The sequence below is a fragment of the Abramis brama genome (genome assembly GCF_963993115.1).
Source record: "Abramis brama genome assembly, chromosome: 24".
Classification (NCBI taxonomy): domain Eukaryota; kingdom Metazoa; phylum Chordata; class Actinopteri; order Cypriniformes; family Leuciscidae; genus Abramis; species Abramis brama.
In genome coordinates, this window is record NC_139986.1 from 23,034,763 (window position 1) to 23,055,793 (window position 21,031).

The 21,031-nt window shown below is 36.0% G+C and overlaps 1 protein-coding gene across 1 annotated transcript; it reads right to left on the minus strand.

The window, feature by feature from the left end:
• Window positions 1-200: 200 nt before the first annotated feature.
• Window positions 201-13,751, minus strand: alg14 (ALG14 UDP-N-acetylglucosaminyltransferase subunit). The gene is made up of 4 exons (XM_084102382.1): window positions 13,385-13,751; window positions 12,484-12,635; window positions 8,937-9,059; window positions 201-563 (listed from the first exon to the last, which is right to left on the minus strand). Exons 1-4 carry the CDS (start codon window positions 13,539-13,541, stop codon window positions 333-335), a joined length of 663 nt encoding a protein of 220 aa, XP_083958508.1. The 5' UTR covers window positions 13,542-13,751; the 3' UTR covers window positions 201-332.
• Window positions 13,752-21,031: the final 7,280 nt, after the last annotated feature.

The window sequence follows — 21,031 nt, forward strand, 5'->3', positions numbered from 1 at the left end:
AAACCTGCGTTCAAAAGCCGATCTTTTTCGTGCAGTGTTGGAAAATGCTGAAACTATGAATGGAATTAGAAGCACCTGCACATGTAAAAACTTCTCTTTGGTTGACTGTTCAAGGGCGTAAAAGGAAGAAAAGGTGTGATAGGATATTTCATCAGCCCTATCGTGACTGTTTGGCGTTAAAAAAAAACAGAAAACGCTGATGCAGTTGTCATAGTTGTGTATTCAGCACGTCTGTAACTGCATAGGAATGATTCGCATCAGCTTCACTGAACACTCAGTTGAATTCATGAAGTCATGCAAAAAGACAATTTGGGTTTCTGTTAATGTTCTCCTCACTCCAATCTCCCTAGGTAGATGGACTTAGGGTATTTGTCTTTCAGTGGTGCCCACTGCACAAAGAAGTAGTCAGAAAGGTAGTAGAGGATCTTCCCAGATAGAGACAGTGTCTCCACGCGACAGATGCTCTCCACGTAGACGATCAAGACCCTTTTTAGGCCCAGGACGCCCAGGAGCAGCCCAGCGGCACACAGTGGGACACACGTCCCTGGACCGTTACACAGCACCTGAAACACACACACATACACTTTAAAAATACAAAAAAAGCACACAATAAGATTGTATTAATTACCTGTAGTCATGAACTGACAATGAACAACATTGTTTACAGCATTTGTTAATAAAGGGTCATGTTCATTTATAAATATACACTATTGCTCACTGTTAATTCATGTTTGTTCATAATGCAATAGTCAGTGTTAATTCATACCATTTAAAATTTAACAACCAAACTAATTAAACGCTGTAAAAAATATTGTTAATTTTTTGTTCATAATACCTAAATGTATTAGCTAACATTGCCAAAGTGAACATTTATTTAATGGTACACAATGAAAAGTAATGTTATATTAAATCAATCAAGTTGTCTTAATTAAACATAATAAATCATTACTTAAATGTATATTTGAAATAAATTAATACTTTTATTCAGCAAGAATGCATTAAATTAATAAAAAGTGGCAGTAAAGACATTTACATTGTTACAAACCATTTATTTTGAATAAATGTCTATTCATCAAAGAATCATGAAAGAAAAATATTAAGCAGCACAACTGTTTTCAGCATTAATAATGATAATAATTTTTGATAAGGATAATGTTTCTTGAGCACCAATAAAATAAATAAATAATTATATATATATATATATATATATATATATATATATATATATATATATATATATATATATATATATATATATATATATATTATAAAATATAAAAATCATAAAAAAATAAAAGTACATTTTTGAAATAAATTTGAAATAAATAAATACATGTAATAATTAGTAATACTGATAACATCTCAATTTTAACTTTTTTTTTCTTCTTCTTCTTCTTTTGATTACTGATGATGTTTTGCTGCAATTGGAATAGTGTTTTCTTTCTATACCGTATGCTATAAAATGACTTATTTTAATTGAATTAAAATTATTAAGGGACGATAATGGTATTTTTATTAAAAATTCGTGCTATGCCAACTTGCAACAAGTTATCTTTACATAAATGGTTAAGTTGACTCTTTGAGATAAACATATAAGGTGAACTTGTTGACACACACTTTGAGAAACACCATTCATTTGGGGATTTACAAGTTTCTGTAAAGCTGCTTTTGGATTTTGAAAAGCAGTATAATTAAAAATGAACTGATTTGACTTATATAGGCCATAGGACACAAAAACAGAAAGACGTCTGCATAAAGTATCCTTCTGACTATCCTTCTATACTTCAGTCCTCTGAGCTGGAGAAATATGAGCTTTCTGGTTCAAAACTGGAGACAGAGCGCGGCACAGGAAGGCGGTTAGACTTCGGTGGAGACGAGCCATGGGGTCTGGAGAAATCATCTTACACCGACTGCTCAGACACATTAACACTGGAAAAATCCAGCCTCTGTCTGCTCAGAGCCGAAACTGATACGACGCAGGAACCGAGGACAACGACCGAAGTGAGAACATCAGCGGTGAGGGACGTTTCCACTCACATAGGCTTCAGTTCTTCCCCCCTCAACTCATTTCTGTCTGCTTCAAGGTCCACTGGTGCTCGGATTCAGTTTACTGCCAGTTTCCAAACAGTCTAAAACACTCCATTTCCCATCCAGCACTTGGAGACAGATGAGCGATGAGGATGGGCATGGACGGAACACCAGGTGGGCGATCTGTCTCGGCCCGTGTTTACATTTCACACACACCTGTGAATTCACCTCGGGGAATGAGATCACTCTCACCCAACAGAGAGACGCTGACTTCAGCTCTGAAGGGCTGCTGGATTGGGTACAGAGATTGGTGAGTGTTTGCTATGGGAAAAGGCCAAACCGCCAGAGTGCTATTTGAGTCTGTCATCAGACTGGTGCAAATTTAAATGGCCATTTTGTTAAACTTCAACACGACATAAATCAAACATCAGAAAAACTCAAGTCTCTCTATGTAATAAGGAGAAGAAAGCCTAAGAGTGAAAGCTCCATATGAGGCCGTTTCTTTTTAGCCTCTTCCGCATTTTCCCAAAAGAAACACATGGCACTACCAAACATGAACTAAAAAACACTAAAGCTAAATCACTGTTCCACCAAGCTTGACTTCAATAAAAATACACCTAAATAAACATAGAAATAGCTGGATCAATGGAACAATCTAAATAAAAAATGTATCCAATATTTGTGTGTGCTGCTACATATAGTTATGCTCATACTACAGCATGGTGCCGTTAGCAAAGCAACATGCAAAAAAAATCTACCGATAGATAGATTAGATAGATTAGATAGATAGATAGATAGATAGATAGATAGATAGATTAGATGATAGATAGATAGATAGATAGATAGATAGATAGATAGATAGATTAGATAGATAGATAGATAGATAGATTAGATGATAGATAGATAGATAGATAGATAGATAGATAGATATTTTTGAGCCCTGAAATGACTCTAGCAATCATAGAACCAGAACCACTAGTTCAAACCTCTACACTTCACCACATAAACACGACATTTAGCTCATACAAGCAGTAAGTCATCTTAATATCTGTTAGTGGCCAGAGTGTGTTTAACTGCAGCGTGGGGATTATACACTTATGAAGAATCAAAGGCCTTCTGGAGTGATTGTTCCTGTGATGACATCACTGTGAGACATGCTCGTGTCATGCTGACAGACAGGTGAGGACGCCAGAGGGAAGCCTCATGCGCAGGTGCGGAGACATAACTACTGATGAGGTCATCGAGATCAGGCCACATCATACAGAGCAGCTACAGGTGAGATTAAACTGTTACCAGGTTTTGTTACTTCTCTTCTCAGGCTTCAGATGAGTCAGCACAGACCAGACTGAAGGTGTGAGGTCAATAAATGACAGACGAGTTCATTCGGAGTTTTGTAAATCAGTAACAGAAGAAATTTGTCTACAGTGTTTTATGATTATGATTATTATTTTACAGGTCTGTATCTTCTACCGCAATAACAGCACTATTGGATGGATGGATGGATGGATGGATGGATGGATGGATGGATGGGTGGGTGGGTGGATGGGTGGGTGGATGGATGGATGGGTGGGTGGGTGGATGGATGGATGGGTGGGTGGGTGGGTGGATGGATGGATGGATGGATGGATAGATAGAATGGGTGGGTGGGTGGATGGATGGATGGATGGATGGATAGATAGATATAATGGATGGATGGATGGATGGATGGATGGATGGATGGATGGATGGATGGATGGATGGATGGATGGATGGATGGATGGAATGGGTGGGTGGATGGATGGATGGATGGATAGATAGATAGATAGAATGGGTGGGTGGATGGATGGATGGATGGATGGATGGATGGATGGATGGATGGATGAATATAATAGATGGATGGATGGATGGATGGATGGATGGATGGATGGATATAATGGATGGATAGATAGATATGATGGATGGATGGATGAATATAATGGATGGATGGATGGATGGATGGATGGATGGATGGATGGATGGATGGATGGATGGATGGATGGAATGGGTGGGTGGATGGATGGATAGATAGATAGAATGGGTGGGTGGATGGATGGATAGATATGATGGATGGATGGATGAATATAATGGATAGATAGATAGATAGATAGATAGATAGATAGATAGATAGATAGATAGATAGATAGATAGATAGATAGATAGATAGATAGATAGATAGATAGATAGATATTTTGTTTTATTTACAGAAGGAACTCATCATTTTAATAAGCCTAACAAAATTAGATTGCGTCCTTTCTGGCATCTTGTACATTAATGTTTAATGTACATTATGTTTCTCACTTTGTTATGGTTTGCTATTAGATTTGTGATTAGGAATACAAAACTGCATGCACGTTCTGACATATTCTGACATGCAGATCCTATTTTATGATCTATCCATCACTGATTCTCATCAACACACGGAGGAACATTAAATAAATAAAACATATGGAGCTCCGTCCACCGCGCTTTCCAACAATTTCCAAATAAGGCTAAGATGAAACATATGGAGTGCTGGGGTGCACAAACAAAAAACCAATGTGCAGACTCAGAACAGTGAGGAGTCTCTCTGGAATGTGTGGGACGTCCACCGCACAACATCCAGACCCCTGTTATTTGTTATTGTAAATCAAACCCCCCTCCCCCCCACACAAAACCTGTATAAAACAGATTCTTTAAATTGTTTTCCCAAATTCGTTCTCATTTTGGACTTGCATCACAATTTGACTCACTCATGAAACAGACTCCATTTTTCCGACAATCAGCATATCTGTGCATTTCAGTCAACGAGTTTAAAATACAAGCATCAAGTGTAATCTTGTCAAAGCGAGTCTAAGCGGGAAGAGATGAAGAAAATAAATAGCAGAAATCATAACACTCAACCTTTTTGATTACAATAGAACACTTTTACTTTAATCTAAAAAAAAAAATCATTTTGTTTGTGATTTGAGCTAAAGAAGCAAAGTATATAATACCATTGTTGTCAATTTTATTCAAAATAAATAATTAAAATATATAGACCTGATGTAGCCCCGCCCCTTTTCAGTGCTGCGCTCGTTCTGTTCTCTATTTCCACAGTATGAAGGTAAGATCTTACCGATTCATGAATCTTCGTTAATCATTTGTTATGACATCCCCTTCGAACATTACAATGCTCATGATAACTTTCGTTAACTCTACAATAAGTAAATTCACTTCACCAGCTAAATACTCTTCGACAGAGATGCTATATATTTATACAGAAAACTGAAGTTCAAACACAAAATTCTAAAGATTGATGCAAGCTTGTTTCTCTGGCGCATAAGCTCAACAGTCTTGAAAGTTTTGGAGATTTCAGTCTAAAAATGAGCTGTAATTATTATGCAAACATAATGTCTTTAAACTAAGCTAATATTTATGAATAATAGTAAAATTATACAAATGCAGGCACTTCAGTCTAGACTGACGTATTGATAAGCTGAAGCTGTAAATAACAGTGATCAGTAGTATTCACTATTAACTGCTCCTCACGGCATGCAGAATCCGGGACGCTTGGCTTGTGCTGACACATCTGGAGCTCATGAGTACCCATGACGCACTTATTTCCTTTTATGGCTAAAAGAGGACTGAATCCACCCCCTCTTCACCTCCGGATTTCAGACCTGACCCCCCGTTTCCCCCAATTCCGCTCTGGTATGTGGACGAACGGGCCTCGGCTCCTCACCGAAATGCTCAGGTTTGGTTAAAACAAACAGCTGACATTTGAGTCACGCTGAAGGACGCTCCCTCACCGCGCAGACACAATAGGGGTGCGGGACCCCCTAAAGAAGATCTTAGACATTGTCTGCTGGACTAAAAAGGAAATCCTGCTGTTGAAGTCCGACGGCGGATCAAAGGCCACCTGGGACTTATATTTTAATCTCACATTACAAATAAACAACAAAACGTAAGAATAAAATATATTTAAACATAAATTACATTTTATATTTAAAACATAAATAAAAAATAAAACAATTCTGGATATCTGCCATATTTCATCCTAAAATTTATATTATATTTTTTTAAATATTTTTTTTAGGAATTTTAAAAAGCATTTTTATTTAAAAAAAATAACAATAGTTATTGTGTCCAGATAGGGTGATTTGTACTGTTGAGGTATGTGCTACTTGTAATTAATGAATCAGTGCTGTTATTAAACTAAAAGTTTGTTTGAACTAAAACAAAGGGTTTTTTTTTTTAATTCAGTAATTGGAATAAATAATTGAAATAAATATTAGATAAAATAGAAATAGATATATATTGCCATGGCAGCTAAGATTACTAGAACTAAAAAATTAAAAATTAAAATGAAATAAAAATATATTAAGGCTAAATAAAAATGTAATGTAACAAAAAAATTACAAAACTTTAACATTAAAATAAAAAATAAATTGAACTAACATTAAAATAAAAGATTTTACTAAATACTAAAAAAAGAAAAATACTAAAATAAAATACTATAACAGTATATAAAGAATACTAAAATAACACTGCAATGAATGTCACAATGCAAAAAAAAATCGTAAACATAATATATTATAAAATATATAATATGATTTTATAATAAAATAAAATAAAAATACAAATTTAAATGAATTATTTCCTAAATTTCTTTTAATTTTAGGGAAAAACCTAAAAAAAAAAAAATTACTAAAACTTTAACATTAAAATAAAAAATAAATTGAACTAACATTAAAATAAAAGATGATTCAAAATACTAAAATAAAATACTATAACAGTATATAAAGAATACTAAAATAACACTGCAATGAATGTCACAATCCAAAAAAAATCGTAAACATAATATATTATAAAATATATAATATGATTTTATAATAAAATAATAAAAAAATACAAATTTAAATGAATTATTTCCTAAATTTCTTTTAATTTTAGGGAAAAACCAAAAAAAAAAAAAAAAAAAAAAGAGAGATAAAGCAATTTTGTCTAAACTCTTTTACCATGAAACGAATGTGACAACAGTCAAAAAAGGCCCCAATCGTTCTTTCATTTCCTAGAAATCTGTAAACCTCTTTCCCATTAAAAAACTTGCCTGACTGGAAACCTAGGAAATGACGTCAGCATGAGGAGAGAGGGCTCTAATTAGAGCTGAACAGAATACTAGTGTGGTGGTCCGTGAGAGATTTGTCTGGTTAGCTGTGACCTTTGAGCTCTGCTGCTCAAGCACTGCAGCGCGGGCCGCTTAGTCACGCCCCGCCTCCTCTCAGCTGGTTGCCACGGCAACACGGAAACCCGAAACTGCCTGGCTCCGAGTGAGAGGAGTCAGGCCGCTGGGCCAAGGAGCCAGTCAGGTCTCGCCACATCCTGAGAACAAGACCCCTCGGCTGCCCCGCTCACAACCCTTCATTACACAACCACAGGAGGAGGAGAGAGAGAGAGAAGGGGGCTCTGGATTGCGGATCATTCCTGAAAAAGGGATTTAACGCTGCCCATCCCTCTCTTTTTTTACTAAATCAACCCCCTCTCTCACTTTTTTATCTATCCTTGAGTGTTTTCCCAGCAGCTCTCTCTCTCTTGCTGAAGACAAGCAGAGAAACAGCAGGATTAGTGTTTGCTTATACAGCAGATAGTCTTCCAGCGGTAATATGATAGTCTTATCACCTGCTGAAGGAAGAAATGTGCTTAAACATTCCCTTTGCTGCTTTGTGACATGCACAACAACCACTGCTTTTGTGTTAAAGGGATTGTTCATACAAAAATTGCCATCATTTACTCACCCTCATGTTGTTATAAACCTGTATGACTTTCAAAAGAAGATATAGTACAAAAAACATCGGATCCTACTGACTTTTATAAACACATTTTTCTAAATATCTTCTTTTGTGTTTCACAGAATATAGAAAGTCTTACAAGTTTGGAATAAATAATGACAGAATTTTCATTTTTGGGTGAACTATCCCTTTAATATCTTGATTAGACATTGTCATCCTGGAATATGGCCATGATGTGTCTTCCTACAAATCGCAAACACATTGCTTCTGTATTTCTCTGGTCAAACCATTCAGGAAAAGTACAGAATTTGGACTACATTTCACAAATGACATGGCCTCTATAAATAATAAAGGGTGGAGATATTTATAAAAAGCTGTTTTCCAAAACAGTGCACAGGATGTTTGAATTCTCAAGGTTATGGACCGGGCAAAAGACGCCACAGTGTTAATCTGAAGGACACAGATCAGTTACAGAGATTTGCTTTAGAAAGCACATTAAAGAACAATGAACAATATAGAACATTAATAATACAGTATAATAAATGTGCATGTTACTTAAGCTGAATAATAACACTATTGTCTTCTGTAGAGCTGCTTACACCTGAACTGAACTTTTTGTCTTTTTTGTTTTTATAATTGATGAACTTTGCAACATTGACAGCTATGACAGCTGAAACCACACTGAACTAAACTGAGCAGAATAATGACACTATTGTCATATGTGGAGCTGCTAGAGATGAAATTAAAGTTGTTTGAATTGATTCATAATTTTACAACTGTTATTTTCCTGTTTATTAATGGGAATCTACTTTGAAACAATCTGTACTCGTATAAAGCGTTATTTAAATAAATGTGACTTGTCTTGACTACTTAATAACATTCTCGAATCTGGTAATGCAAACTAATATTTATCATATCCATAACTATGTTTGCATAATTTTTATATTTAAATATCCATCTAAATTTGAATAAAAGGCTCTCATCATCCTCAAAACAGAGCTGGGCTGCCCATAGGCATGATCTCATAAATATGTTATGATGTGCTATTTCTGGAGGGTGTTATACAGAATTCTCTGCAGAAAAGAGGAAATTAATACTTAATGAGGATTTGATGGGGGATGAATGAGAGGAGAAGTTACCCACCATATCCGGCTGAAGCCTAAAGACCAGCGGTACGGATGACATCAGAGCGCTCAGGGAACTCAGAACTGAGGAACTCCATGACTGACGAACCTCCCGACTGCGAGGAATCCGGTGGAGAGTGAACTGTGAATAGTAAAATAAAGGAAAACATGACAAATGTCAGGGTTTTAGAGAGAATATAAGCAGAAAAACATTCTACACCTGACTGAATAAGGGAAATCTATCTATCTATCTATCTATCTATCTATCTATCTATCTATCTATCTATCTATCTATCTATCTATCTATCTATCTATCTATCATTTCAAAACCACAGTCAATACATGAAAAGACAAAGGAACTGCTGCCATCTGCTGGTCAAAGTAAGACAAAACCAATGAGATTTTTGAGTTCCACAGAAGAAAGGGTTTTTTATGGAAGCTTGTTTCCGCCACAGAATGCAAAATAAAAAAGGTAATTGCGACTTTTTAATCTCACAATTCTGACTTTTTATCTCAGAATTGCGTGATATAAAGTCGCAACTGCAGGTTATAAAGTCAAAATTGCGAGATATAAAGTCACAATTGTGTGTTATTAAGTCAAAATTGCGTGATATAAAGTCGCAATTGCGTGTTATAAAGTCAGAATTATGAGATATAAACTCGCAAATGCAAGAAATATACTTGAAATTCTGACTTTTTTTCTCAGAATTGCATGTTTATATCTCGCAATTCTGATTTTATAATACGCATTTGGGAGATATAAAGTCAGATTGCATGATATAAAGTCGCAATTGCATGTTATAAAGTATAAATATTGTGAGATATAAACTATTCTGAGGTAAAAAAAAAAGAAAAAAAAGTTTATATCTCAATTCTGAGAAAAGATGTCAGAATTGCGAGATATAAACTCGCAATTATGTGTTATAAAGTCAGAATTGCGTGATATAAATTCGCAATTGTGAGAAAAAGGTCAGAATTCTGACTTTATAAGACACAATTCTGACTTTATATCTCGCAATTCTAAGAAATAAAGTCAGAATTGCGAGATGTAAACTCGCAATTGTGAGATAAAAAGTCGCAATTATCTTTTAAAATGTTTTATTCTGTGGCGGAAACAAGCTTCCATAGTATAAATAGGCTATGTGTTCAGTTCAGATCAATCACCTATTTTGGAGTAATGTTAAAGGGATAGTTCGCCCAAAAATGAAAATTCTGTCATCATTTAGGCTACTCACCCTCAAGTTGTTCCAAACCTGTATGAATTTCTTTTTTCTGCTGAACACAAAAGAAGATATTTTGAAAAATGTCTGTAACCAAACAGTTGATGGACCCCATTGACTTCCATAGTATTTTTTTTTCCTACTATGGAAGTCAATGGGGTCCATCAACTGTTTGGTTTCCGACATTTTTCAAAATATCTTCTTTTGTGTTCAGCAGAAAAAAGAAATTCATACAGGTTTGAAACAACTTGAGGGTGAGTAAATGATGACAGAATTTTCATTTTTGGGTGAACTATCCCTTTAATGCCTTGTGTTATGGTTGTGACTTTTGTCTGTTGTGGTTTCTGCTGTTGTCTTCTCCTCCTTTTAGGATTGGTCCTGGACATAATGAGAAGCTATTGCTGGTTGGACCAGAGAAGAGGCCTGGACTATAAATTCCCCAGAATTCCTCTTACAAGGAAATTAATCAACATTGAGAATAACCTTCAAAGGTGTGGTAAAAAAAAAAAGGAATACAGGTTCCAGACTTACACAAGAATAAATATAAATATGCCAATGGACTTCCTGTGGTCAATAAACATAAAATAAACACCACATCCTCATTTGTAGCGCATTTGGTTCAAAACTTGTAGCCAAAACCGTTTTTCGGACAGCGGCCATATTGAATTTAGGGAATTTGGGGGGTCCTGATATACCCAATCATAAATGTAAGTATTCCTATGGGTTTCCCATGGTCAAAGAAGGTAAAATAGACATCAAGTTTGTATTTGTATCTTATCTGGCTCAAAAGCTTTAGCCGAATCCCTTTCAGGTGGTGGCCATATTGGATTTGGCCGCCATCTTGGTCTCAGGGACCATTGGCTCGGGCGCCCTGGCTAAATCATTTCAGTATCCCCTCAGCTATACATCTGTGCCAAATTTGGTGCTTGTAGATGAATTTGCGTGAACAATGGGGTGTAAGGCCCCATACTACAGCCCAAACTGCTTTTTTGGACAGCGGCCATATTGGAATTGGAGGATCAAGGGGTCCAGATTTACTAGGTCATAAATATAAACATTCCTATGTGTTTCTCATGATCAATTAAGCTGAAAAACATATCAAGTTTGCATTTGTAACTCATGTGGTTCAAAAGTTAAAGCCGGAACCCTTTTCGGGCAGCGGCCATATTGGATTTGGCCGCCATCTTGGCCCCGAGGGTCGCTGGCTCCGGCGCCCTAGCTAAATCATTTCGGTATGACCTGAGCTACATCTGTGCCAAATTTGGCGCTTTTAGATGAATTTGCGTGAAAATGTGCTTAAGGCCCCCAACTATCTGGATGGAGCTCTCTGCCTCTTTGACTGCACTTGTTGTTGTACTGTGTGTTTTTTCTGGTGAAGATGTAGCACAACAGATTGTGATTGCTGTGCTCCTTTGTATGTTAACAGAGTGCTGTTAGCCACTTGTGATTTGTTCCTAAAAACATCAAGGCCTTAATGATTCCACCTGTAAAAGTGTACTTGTTGTGAGAAGCAGTAGGGGGTGAGTGCCTTGTTTTTCTTTGTAGGCCAAAAGGCCGTTACTTTTTCTCCTGTTTTTGGTTAGTTAAGGAGATAGGGTATGTTATTGTATGTTTTGTTTCTTTTATTTTATGATTCATAGGGAAGTTAGTTTTTTTGTGGGAGAGTTAGTTTCTGTTTGCTTATTGTTCTGGCATTAGCTCACCCCTGAAGATTTTTGCTTTGAATCTTTTCTTTGTTTGATTCTTTCTTTTCAAGAGATTGTTTTGTAAAAATTTGAAGTACACTGCTCTGAAGGCAAACAAAAGAGCAAGAAAAGACAATAAACAAGTCTAACTAAAAAGGATTGTTTCGTTATGTTGCATCCCTGACATAGACCAGGGATCATAACACTTGATTGTCCAAAATGTGCTCTGTGATTTTTCCATATCTTATAGACACATTCTTTTGGGGTTTTATATTAATGACAAGAATCTAATCAAAGTAAGTTTTTGTATTAACCTCCTTTTATTTATTGGAAAGTTGTATATCCATAAATGTAAAAATACAAAGAGTAAACCCCGCTTTCATCTTCAAACAAGAATTTAAGTTGTACTTAAATACAATCTAAACGTCTGTAAACAAGAAAGCTATAAAAGCATCTAGAATTTGTACCATGTTTAATATTCTTTCATAATATGCTTTTCATTTTTTTGTGCCCCCACTCTCTTTCTAAATAATTTTCAATAGATAAATCAGGCTTCTTTATATCATTTTTCTTGTTCTGATCTATAACTTGTTTATTGTCTGAAAGTTTGTCTGTTTTTGTATCTTACATTTGTTTAAAAATAAATAAATAGATCCATCACCTGAGAGGTTGAATCACTTTTCTTCCGCTCTGCTTCAAAAGTTCGGATCTTCTCTTCACTCATTTTGTCAGTGTCTGCGATCACATAATGTCGAGGGTTATAAGACTGAGATAAACTCCCCAACAGACGGATGATTTCGGTTGTGTGTCCTCCTAAGTGAGACAGAAAAGAAACATTTAAAGTTAATAATATAATGATAAAGGATTATTGTTGAAATATTGCTAGTTGGAAAATAAAATGCATATTACCTTTTTATTAATAACAAAACATTAAGTTAAAATATACAAATGTAAAAATTAAATGTAAGGATGAATCTATATCTATCCATCTTCTATCTATCCGTCACTATTTCTTTCAGCAACTTTAATCACATTAAAGCTACATCTTAAATACAATTTAGGTGAAATTAGAGAAATTATGTTTATTCAGTTTTAAAGTACAAAAAAAGTTAAATACACAGTAAAATTTAAAGAATTGTAAAAAAAAAAAAAAAATCACATAGGGGTAGGTTTCAAATAAATTCTACTATTTCGTTTTGAACTTATTTTCCAATCCCTTTAACTAATAAAAGCCAGTTCCTCAAAGGCATCATCCTGCAGGAAGTGACATCATTTTGGAGGATAACAACAACACAAATGGATTTTATGAATTTTGTGATGTTTTATGGTATTAATTGCTGTGTTATTATGATGCTGTCTATGCATGTACGCTGCTACGAAACAAATTACCCTCAAAAACAATAAAGTTAATTGGCTATATATATATATATATATATATATATATATATATATAAGCGTGTAATATTATAGCATAGTTAACTTTAGGCTACTGTTTAGGCTATTGTTTATTATTGTTTATTATTGTGGTTATTATAGTTTAGGTTTACGAGGTTGATTCTTACCTGATCCAGCCACCACCAGCACCGACACAGAACCCTTCTGTCCTGGTTTATATTCCGATCCATGTCGCAAAATCCCAAATAATCGTAAAATAAACACTGTTATTAATACTACAGCAGTGAGAATGACACCACTCACCACAGCATACAGTAATGCCATCAGTTCCCAAACTAAACGCTATCAGTTACTGTCTCAAAACGTTAGTAGACTCATGTTCGTTAAGAAAGAATGCACATTTATAATTTAAACTAACGTTACTTTATAAACTAAATCTGAAATAAGTGCTGTAGTTTTGAGAATGGACTGATTTGTACACGTACAGCTGCTACGGAAAGTCATAGGGGACAAAAATGATATTAAGTTTTCACTGGAGTTTAGAAACAGCGACGCCTACTGAGCACTTTGAAAACTGGATCAAATGTATCAGTGTGTACAGTAATTGTGTACACTTTTACGTGTTTTTTGTTTGTTTGTTTTGTTTTTAAAGTTTGTTATTTAGATTATAACTTATTATTATATATCCTTTTAGTCAAGTGAATATTTTCAGGTTTTTTTGAAAGTCATTTCTGCACAGACCATAGGCTTACCTTGAGGTAAAAAAAAGGCATTTCCTGATTTCAAACCCAAACATAAACAATATTCTGCTCGGAATCTTTCCGATGAATGTATTTATTTAAGCTTCTCTGAGGTTCTGTGGGAAGTTTTCTGTGTTTGTTGTCTCATGGAAATGGTCCTCGGTTGTTTTGTCTATAGTACTCCGGAAGTGCTTCAAGCGCAACATGCCACTTGAATGTCTTGTAAATCGGCATGAAATAAATATTTACTAGTGTGAAATTTTAGACTCATCATCACAGCTCAATGTCTTGATGAAAGTCCAGGCTATTTGTCATTGTCAGTTTAGTAATGGCTCGTTATTGTAATCAGATGAGACACAGTCTCAGTAAAAACTTTTCAGTCAGCTCAAAGCCAGACCATCCGCAGCTGTAACTGTCTGGGATTTATAAAGGGAACATTGTCCAACAATTGCTCTCAAGATGTCTTAAAACATGTTCAGGTATATTTTGTTTTTCAGTTTCAAGTTTGCATGGTTTGTGATGATTTGATGGGCTGTGGCTCGGAGGAATAGACTTTTCCTAACCAGGGCTGAAACATTACATTCGAGTTTTCTGGATATTGAATCAACTCTCGCGTCTATCTACTTGTGAATTTATTTATTATATTTTTATCTATTAGTGAATAATGAGAGTTTTGTATCATAATAGTAATAATGAAATGTTATTATTATAATTTATTATTATTATTATTATTATTTAACCATAAATACAACTCATAAATGCACAAATTAATTGTTGTTTTCCCTTGTACACCCGATATATATGGCATTTAAGCTTGAAGAAGGATACAAAAAAAATTATATTATAATAACACAATAATAATTTTATATATAATAACACACTATCTTAACATTATTATTATTTTGCCAATAAATATAATATCATAAATAAATAAATGCACAAATGGATAGATTATTGTTTTCCATTGTTCACCCAACAACATTTATGATTACATTGAAATGTAAGCTTGAAGGAGACCAAAAATTCAAATATTAATATTTAAATAATAATAGGTTTTTATTATTATTATTATTATCATTATTATTATTATTATTTAACAATAAATTAATATAATGCAATAAATAAATGCACAATGCGATAGATGAAAAATTCCTTTTTCACCCAATATACAATATATCATGATATCGGAAATTATTCATAATATTAATAATTCTAATAATTATTATTATTATAACATTAATAATAATAACAATAATAGTTTACCAAAAATACAATAATAAATTAATACATTCATATATTTATTAACATAAGTGCTAAAATAGGCACCATTTCTGATGGTCACTGAGATTCTACTTTTGGTCTTTTGGATAATATTTATCTAATATTTGGTTTGCCACAGCCAATCACAGCGGGTCATATAGATCCACTGACACGTGTCCTCTCATTTGACTGGGCCAGCAGATAATTAGCTTGAACTGAATATGTTTGGACTGAATTGCCTAATTTACGCCCTGTTTAGAGAACCAGTCTCTGATTAATAACTCTGTCATGTTGTTGGTTAGATTTTCATTCAGACATTTTGGACTTTATTTGTTCAATGTCTTTTCTGAGTCCAGCAAGATTCCCAGCAATGCAGCCAACTGGCTTTTTTTAAAAGGGTCATTCTCAGGGCATGAGGTATGTAAGCCTGTAATAATTCTTAAATGTACCACAAGGGGACAGACTACACAGGGCATTTTGGTTCAAATTCCACAACACAAGCCTTTGGACTAAAATAGAGTCTGATGGTAATTAGTGCAAACATGCATTGCTTTGATGTTAAAGATCATATATCTCATACTATCTTCCTCTCCCACCCACCAATGTTTAATTTCTGTTAAAAGCTTTCCATGCCCATGTGTCCTAATAAAAAATGCCTTACATCAATAACACAAGAATTTACAAGCTGCTTATGTAGAGAGACTCTGACCTTTGCACCAGATTCCAGACAATTACAGCTTCCCTTCATATTCAGCCGGATATGAAGGCTGACCCATTTCACTCAACACGACCCTGACTTTATTTCTCTCACTGATTTCAGTCAATCATTTCTCACTTACAACCTCTGTTCTCTGTCCAGAAGCACAGCAGCATCATTTGAACTAGTAAGGAACAAACATACTGTAGGGAAACTGGGGGTAGTTGTCACACAGGCTATATACAGTATATCAGTGACTGAGGTTTTGGGTTAAAAGTCCAATTGTGTAAATGCTTGTTTTCTTCAGCAGTATTTCATATGGTAATTTCTAACACCTATTTTAACACTGTCTTAAGTTTTTTTTAATTTCTGCTGTTTCATAAAATATTTTGTGTTTCATAATAGTTGAAAAGCTAATAAATACATTTACAAACTGAAATTTTGAGTGTGGGGGTGGAACGGTACATGTTTTCGTATTGAACCGAAGCGGTACGGGCGTCACGGTTCGGTGCATAAATTTACACAGAGAATACACGGTATAAAAATAAATAAAACTCGCGTGGAAATTAATGTAATGCGGAACTACTGTTAGATACGCGGGTTCTTAAGTCGCAAAGTGTTTACTTATATTTGTGTGTGCGTGTGTGTGTGTGTGTGTGTGTGTGTACTTGTCTACCTATCTAAGTGTCGTTACACACTCACCAACTATTTTTTTGAGCTCATCTAAAGTGAGGACTAGTTATGCCTATGCATATGCTTAATGTCTATGCTTTATAAATTACGAATTAACTGTTTATTAATGCTTAACTAATGATTAATAGCGTGCAGTTATTATAAAGTGTTACTTAACTTTCAAGTATTTTCAAACATCCCCAAACACATATATACAGTGAGGAAAATAAGTATTTGAACACCCTGCTATTTTGCAAGTTCTCCCACTTGGAAATCATGGAGGGGTCTGAAATTGTCATCGTAGGTGCATGTCCACTGTGAGAGACATAATCTAAAAACAAAAAATCCAGAAATCACAATGTATGATTTTTTAACTATTTATTTGTATGATACAGCTGCAAATAAGTATTTGAACACCTGTCTATCAGCTAGAATTCTGACCCTCAAAGACCTGTTAGTCTGCCTTTAAAATGTCCACCTCCACTCCATTTATTATCCTAAATTAGATGCACCTGTTTGAGGTCGTTAGCTGCATAAAGACACCTGTCCACCCCATTCAATCAGTAAGAATCCAACTACTAACATGGCCAAGACCAAAGAGCTGTCCTAAGACACTAGAGACAAAATTGTACACCTCCACAAGGCTGGAAAGGGCTACGGGGAAATTGCCAAGCAGCTTGGTGAAAAAAGGTCCACTGTTGGAGCAATCATTAGAAAATGGAAGAAGCTAAACATGACTGTCAATCTCCCTCGGACTGGGGCTCCATGCAAGATCTCACCTCGTGGGGTCTCAATGATCCTAAGAAAGGTGAGAAATCAGCCCAGAACTACACGGGAGGAGCTGGTCAATGACCTGAAAAGAGCTGGGACCACCGTTTCCAAGGTTACTGTTGGTAATACACTAAGACGTCATGGTTTGAAATCATGCATGGCACAAAAGGTTCCCCTGCTTAAACCAGCACATGTCAAAGCCCGTCTTAAGTTTGCCAATGACCATTTGGATGATCCAGAGGAGTCATGGGAGAAATTCATGTGGTCAGATGAGACCAAAATAGAACTTTTTGGTCATAATTCCACTAAACGTGTTTGGAGGAAGAAGAATGATGAGTACCATCCCAAGAACACCATCCCTACTGTGAAGCATGGGGGTGGTAGCATCATGCTTTGGGGGTGTTTTTCTGCACATGGGACAGGGCAACTGCACTGTATTAAGGAGAGGATGACCGGGGCCATGTATTGCGAGATTTTGGGGAACAACCTCCTTCCCTCAGTTACAGCATTGAAGATGGGTCGAGGCTGGGTCTTCCAACATGACAATGACCCGAAGCACACAGCCAGGATAACCAAGGAGTGGCTCTGTAAGAAGCATATCAAGGTTCTGGCGTGGCCTAGCCAGTCTCCAGACCTAAACCCAATAGAGAATCTTTGGAGGGAGCTCAAACTCCGTGTTTCTCAGCGACAGCCCAGAAACCTGACTGATCTAGAGAAGATCTGTGTGGAGGAGTGGGCCAAAATCCCTCCTGCAGTGTGTGCAAACCTGGTGAAAAACTACAGGAAACGTTTGACCTCTGTAATTGCAAACAAAGGCTGCTGTACCAAATATTAACATTGATTTTCTCAGGTGTTCAAATACTTATTTGCAGCTGTATCATACAAATAAATAGTTAAAAAATCATACATTGTGATTTCTGGATTTTTTTTTTTTAGATTATGTCTCTCACAGTGGACATGCACCTACGATGACAATTTCAGACCCCTCCATGATTTCTAAGTGGGAGAACTTGCAAAATAGCAGGGTGTTCAAATACTTATTTTCCTCACTGTATATATGCTGAATACTGTGTGTGTTCTCATTGTGACAACTTACCCCAAATAGTGCAAAAATAAAATAAGATTGTAAGTTTAAAAGCTAATAAACTATTCACTAGAGTAAAAAGTGCGACAACTAGCCTCAGTCTATTAAATCACAAAAAATATTAAATAAACATGTTTAATTGAAGTTTAATCTCAGAGCAGATCATTTATCAACTGTAAATCGAGACTCAGATATGAATATGCTGAGATAGACTGGCAGATCAAACACCAAACCAGTTTCCCTCGATTAGTACATGCCAAGATTCCTGTTCCAGGTTGCCATTCTATTTGCACAAAGCTCCTTTTGTAAGTGCATCTGGCAAAAGCACTGCAGGGTGTATCCAGCCTTCGGGGAGCATGTGACCCTCCGAAATAACACACGATTTCAAGAGTAAAAGGTGAGGATCATGTGCCTGACAATCAACAAGTTTTAATTGCAATGGAACATAATGAGTCAATCACCTGGAAAAGATTTCGGCAACTCCCTGGCTAATTTGTTTGCGGCTTTGTTCATGTGACTTTTGCTTTGACTACTGGGCAGGATGGAGCAACTTTCATGTCGACACACCTGTATGCTTTCTGCTATGAGAGAGGGGTGACTGATGTTTCATTCTGATAAAGGAGAAGTATCATGCCCGGCCTAGTCCCTCGCTTCTGTCATAAATTCTTTTAAGGAGTTTAGGATGTGGGCTTAGTGGTAGGTCACTCGCCGACCGAGGATATGAGCTTAGAATCATTGCTAAAGGTCCCCATAAATGTGTTGACGAATTTTATAATAGGATTTAAACTAAGCAAACTAAAAACTGATAAGAAATGGTTTGCTGGCATTGCAACTCTAAGCTGTTACTGCGACAGTTCCCTTCAAAAGGGTTCTAATATGTACTCGTTTGGTACCAATATGTAACTTTGAGGGACTTCTATGCACTCTTTAGGTACAAAGGTGTACTGTACCTTTTGAAAAGGTACCGCCACAGTGACAGCTTTTGTACCTTTTTTTCTGAGAGTGTAGTTTAGTTTATTAACTAATGTCAATGTTTTAATGTGTTGATGTCGTTTAGCGTTTAACAAAATAGCGTTTAATTTATATCTGCTCGGTCAGAGCTGTTGAGCTCAGTAAAGCTGCAGTTTCCTCACGTTAGTAACACTAACATGAAACCAGACTTAATTTGCCCCAATGGGAAGTATATTTATAAGTATACACTGTCTGAATCATTCTCTATCCCCTATATAGTGCACTATGTGCCATTCACCATGTAGAAAATAGTAAATGTGTGAACAAGTGACTGATTTTAGCCGCAGCTTTGACGACTATTTGGGGGCGGGACGCTGTAGATTCTAGAGAGCATTTGATTGGACAAAAAATCTGACGAGAAGCTGAAGTGCAGTGTGATGTCATCAAAATCACTGATTCATATTGGCAGAAGTGAGAGACTGTATGTTTTAATTGCTTATAACATCTAAATGCGAATTTTGTCATTGATTTGGAGCCCATAATAGCTTATAGATAACAGTAAGGCTAGATTCAAACTAAAAAACTTTGATTTCATGGGGACTTTAAAAGGGGCACTTCATCAGAGACATTTGTAAAATGAACCATGAGAGTCACTTCTCAAGAGTCAGGAGCTTGTCCTGAAGTGGACAAGCCAATCGCATTGAATTTTGATCTTGCGTACAGCCCGCGACTAAAGACCTTTCTTGCGACATTATTTCACGGAACATTGTATTTATTGCATCACATTCAATACAGACTCTGAACTATTCAGTAACTCAGTCATTCATAAATACTCAGCTGAATGAACTCACAAAGAAGAATCAAACCATATAGCTGTATCATATAGCTGTATATAATGTATCTTGACTTCATTATCTTCTTTGCTTAATTAGAGATGTCATCAAAGGACTGTAAGAAAAAACACCTCCATATATGAACACAGGGAGGTGTCATTCTGAAGTGCTTCATTAATAGCTCTTTATTACTCGTCAGTGTCACTCCTACAGTTTCACACACACTCACATAAGCAATCAGTGACTCCTCTTGGTCTCTCAGTATGATAATGCTGCAGTGAGAACGGTGATGTCATGCCCCGTAAGCAGCTCTGAGTGGACGGCTGATGACATGAACCATGATGAAGAAGCTTCTGGAATGCAGTGACCCCGTCAGGCCTCCATCTATGTCCACGCCTGATAAATACGTCACTCTTCAAACCCGTTCAGGGTCGTGGTGTCTAATTTGGCACTTACCTGCCATTCAAGGATGTTGTTTAAGTGGTTTGTCCTTATCTAAGCTATTGTGAAACGATCCAAGGCCAGTTCATATTTCCCTTTAGACGTTCCCCTTGAGGCCCCAGATGATTTTGGCTGAAATGAGGGATTCTGAGACTCCTTCACAGGAAGCTGAAGTGATTTTGAGGACCAGCGTCTGAAGTATTGTGAGAAAAAGCTGAACGCTGGACAGAAGTGATTTAGGCATGAGCTCTAGAGACTGAAGGACCACAGAAATTATGTGAACGTCTGATGCGTGGTTAGCTGGTTTAATGCTTCACACGGCTTTCTATGATTTTCCAGATATGAGAAGTATCAATGCTGGCCAC

Excerpts from the sequence above, each read along its gene's own strand:
- alg14 (XM_084102382.1), bottom strand. The coding sequence starts at position 13,541 with ATGGCATTACTGTATGCTGTGGTGAGTGGTGTCATTCTCACTGCTGTA. Across the intron at positions 9,060-12,483 it reads AAAGTGATTCAACCTCTCAG|TTCACTCTCCACCGGATTCC; the intron begins GTGATGGATCTA and ends TACTATTCACAG. Across the intron at positions 564-8,936 it reads TTAGGCTTCAGCCGGATATG|GTGCTGTGTAACGGTCCAGG; the intron begins GTGGGTAACTTC and ends TGTGTGTTTCAG.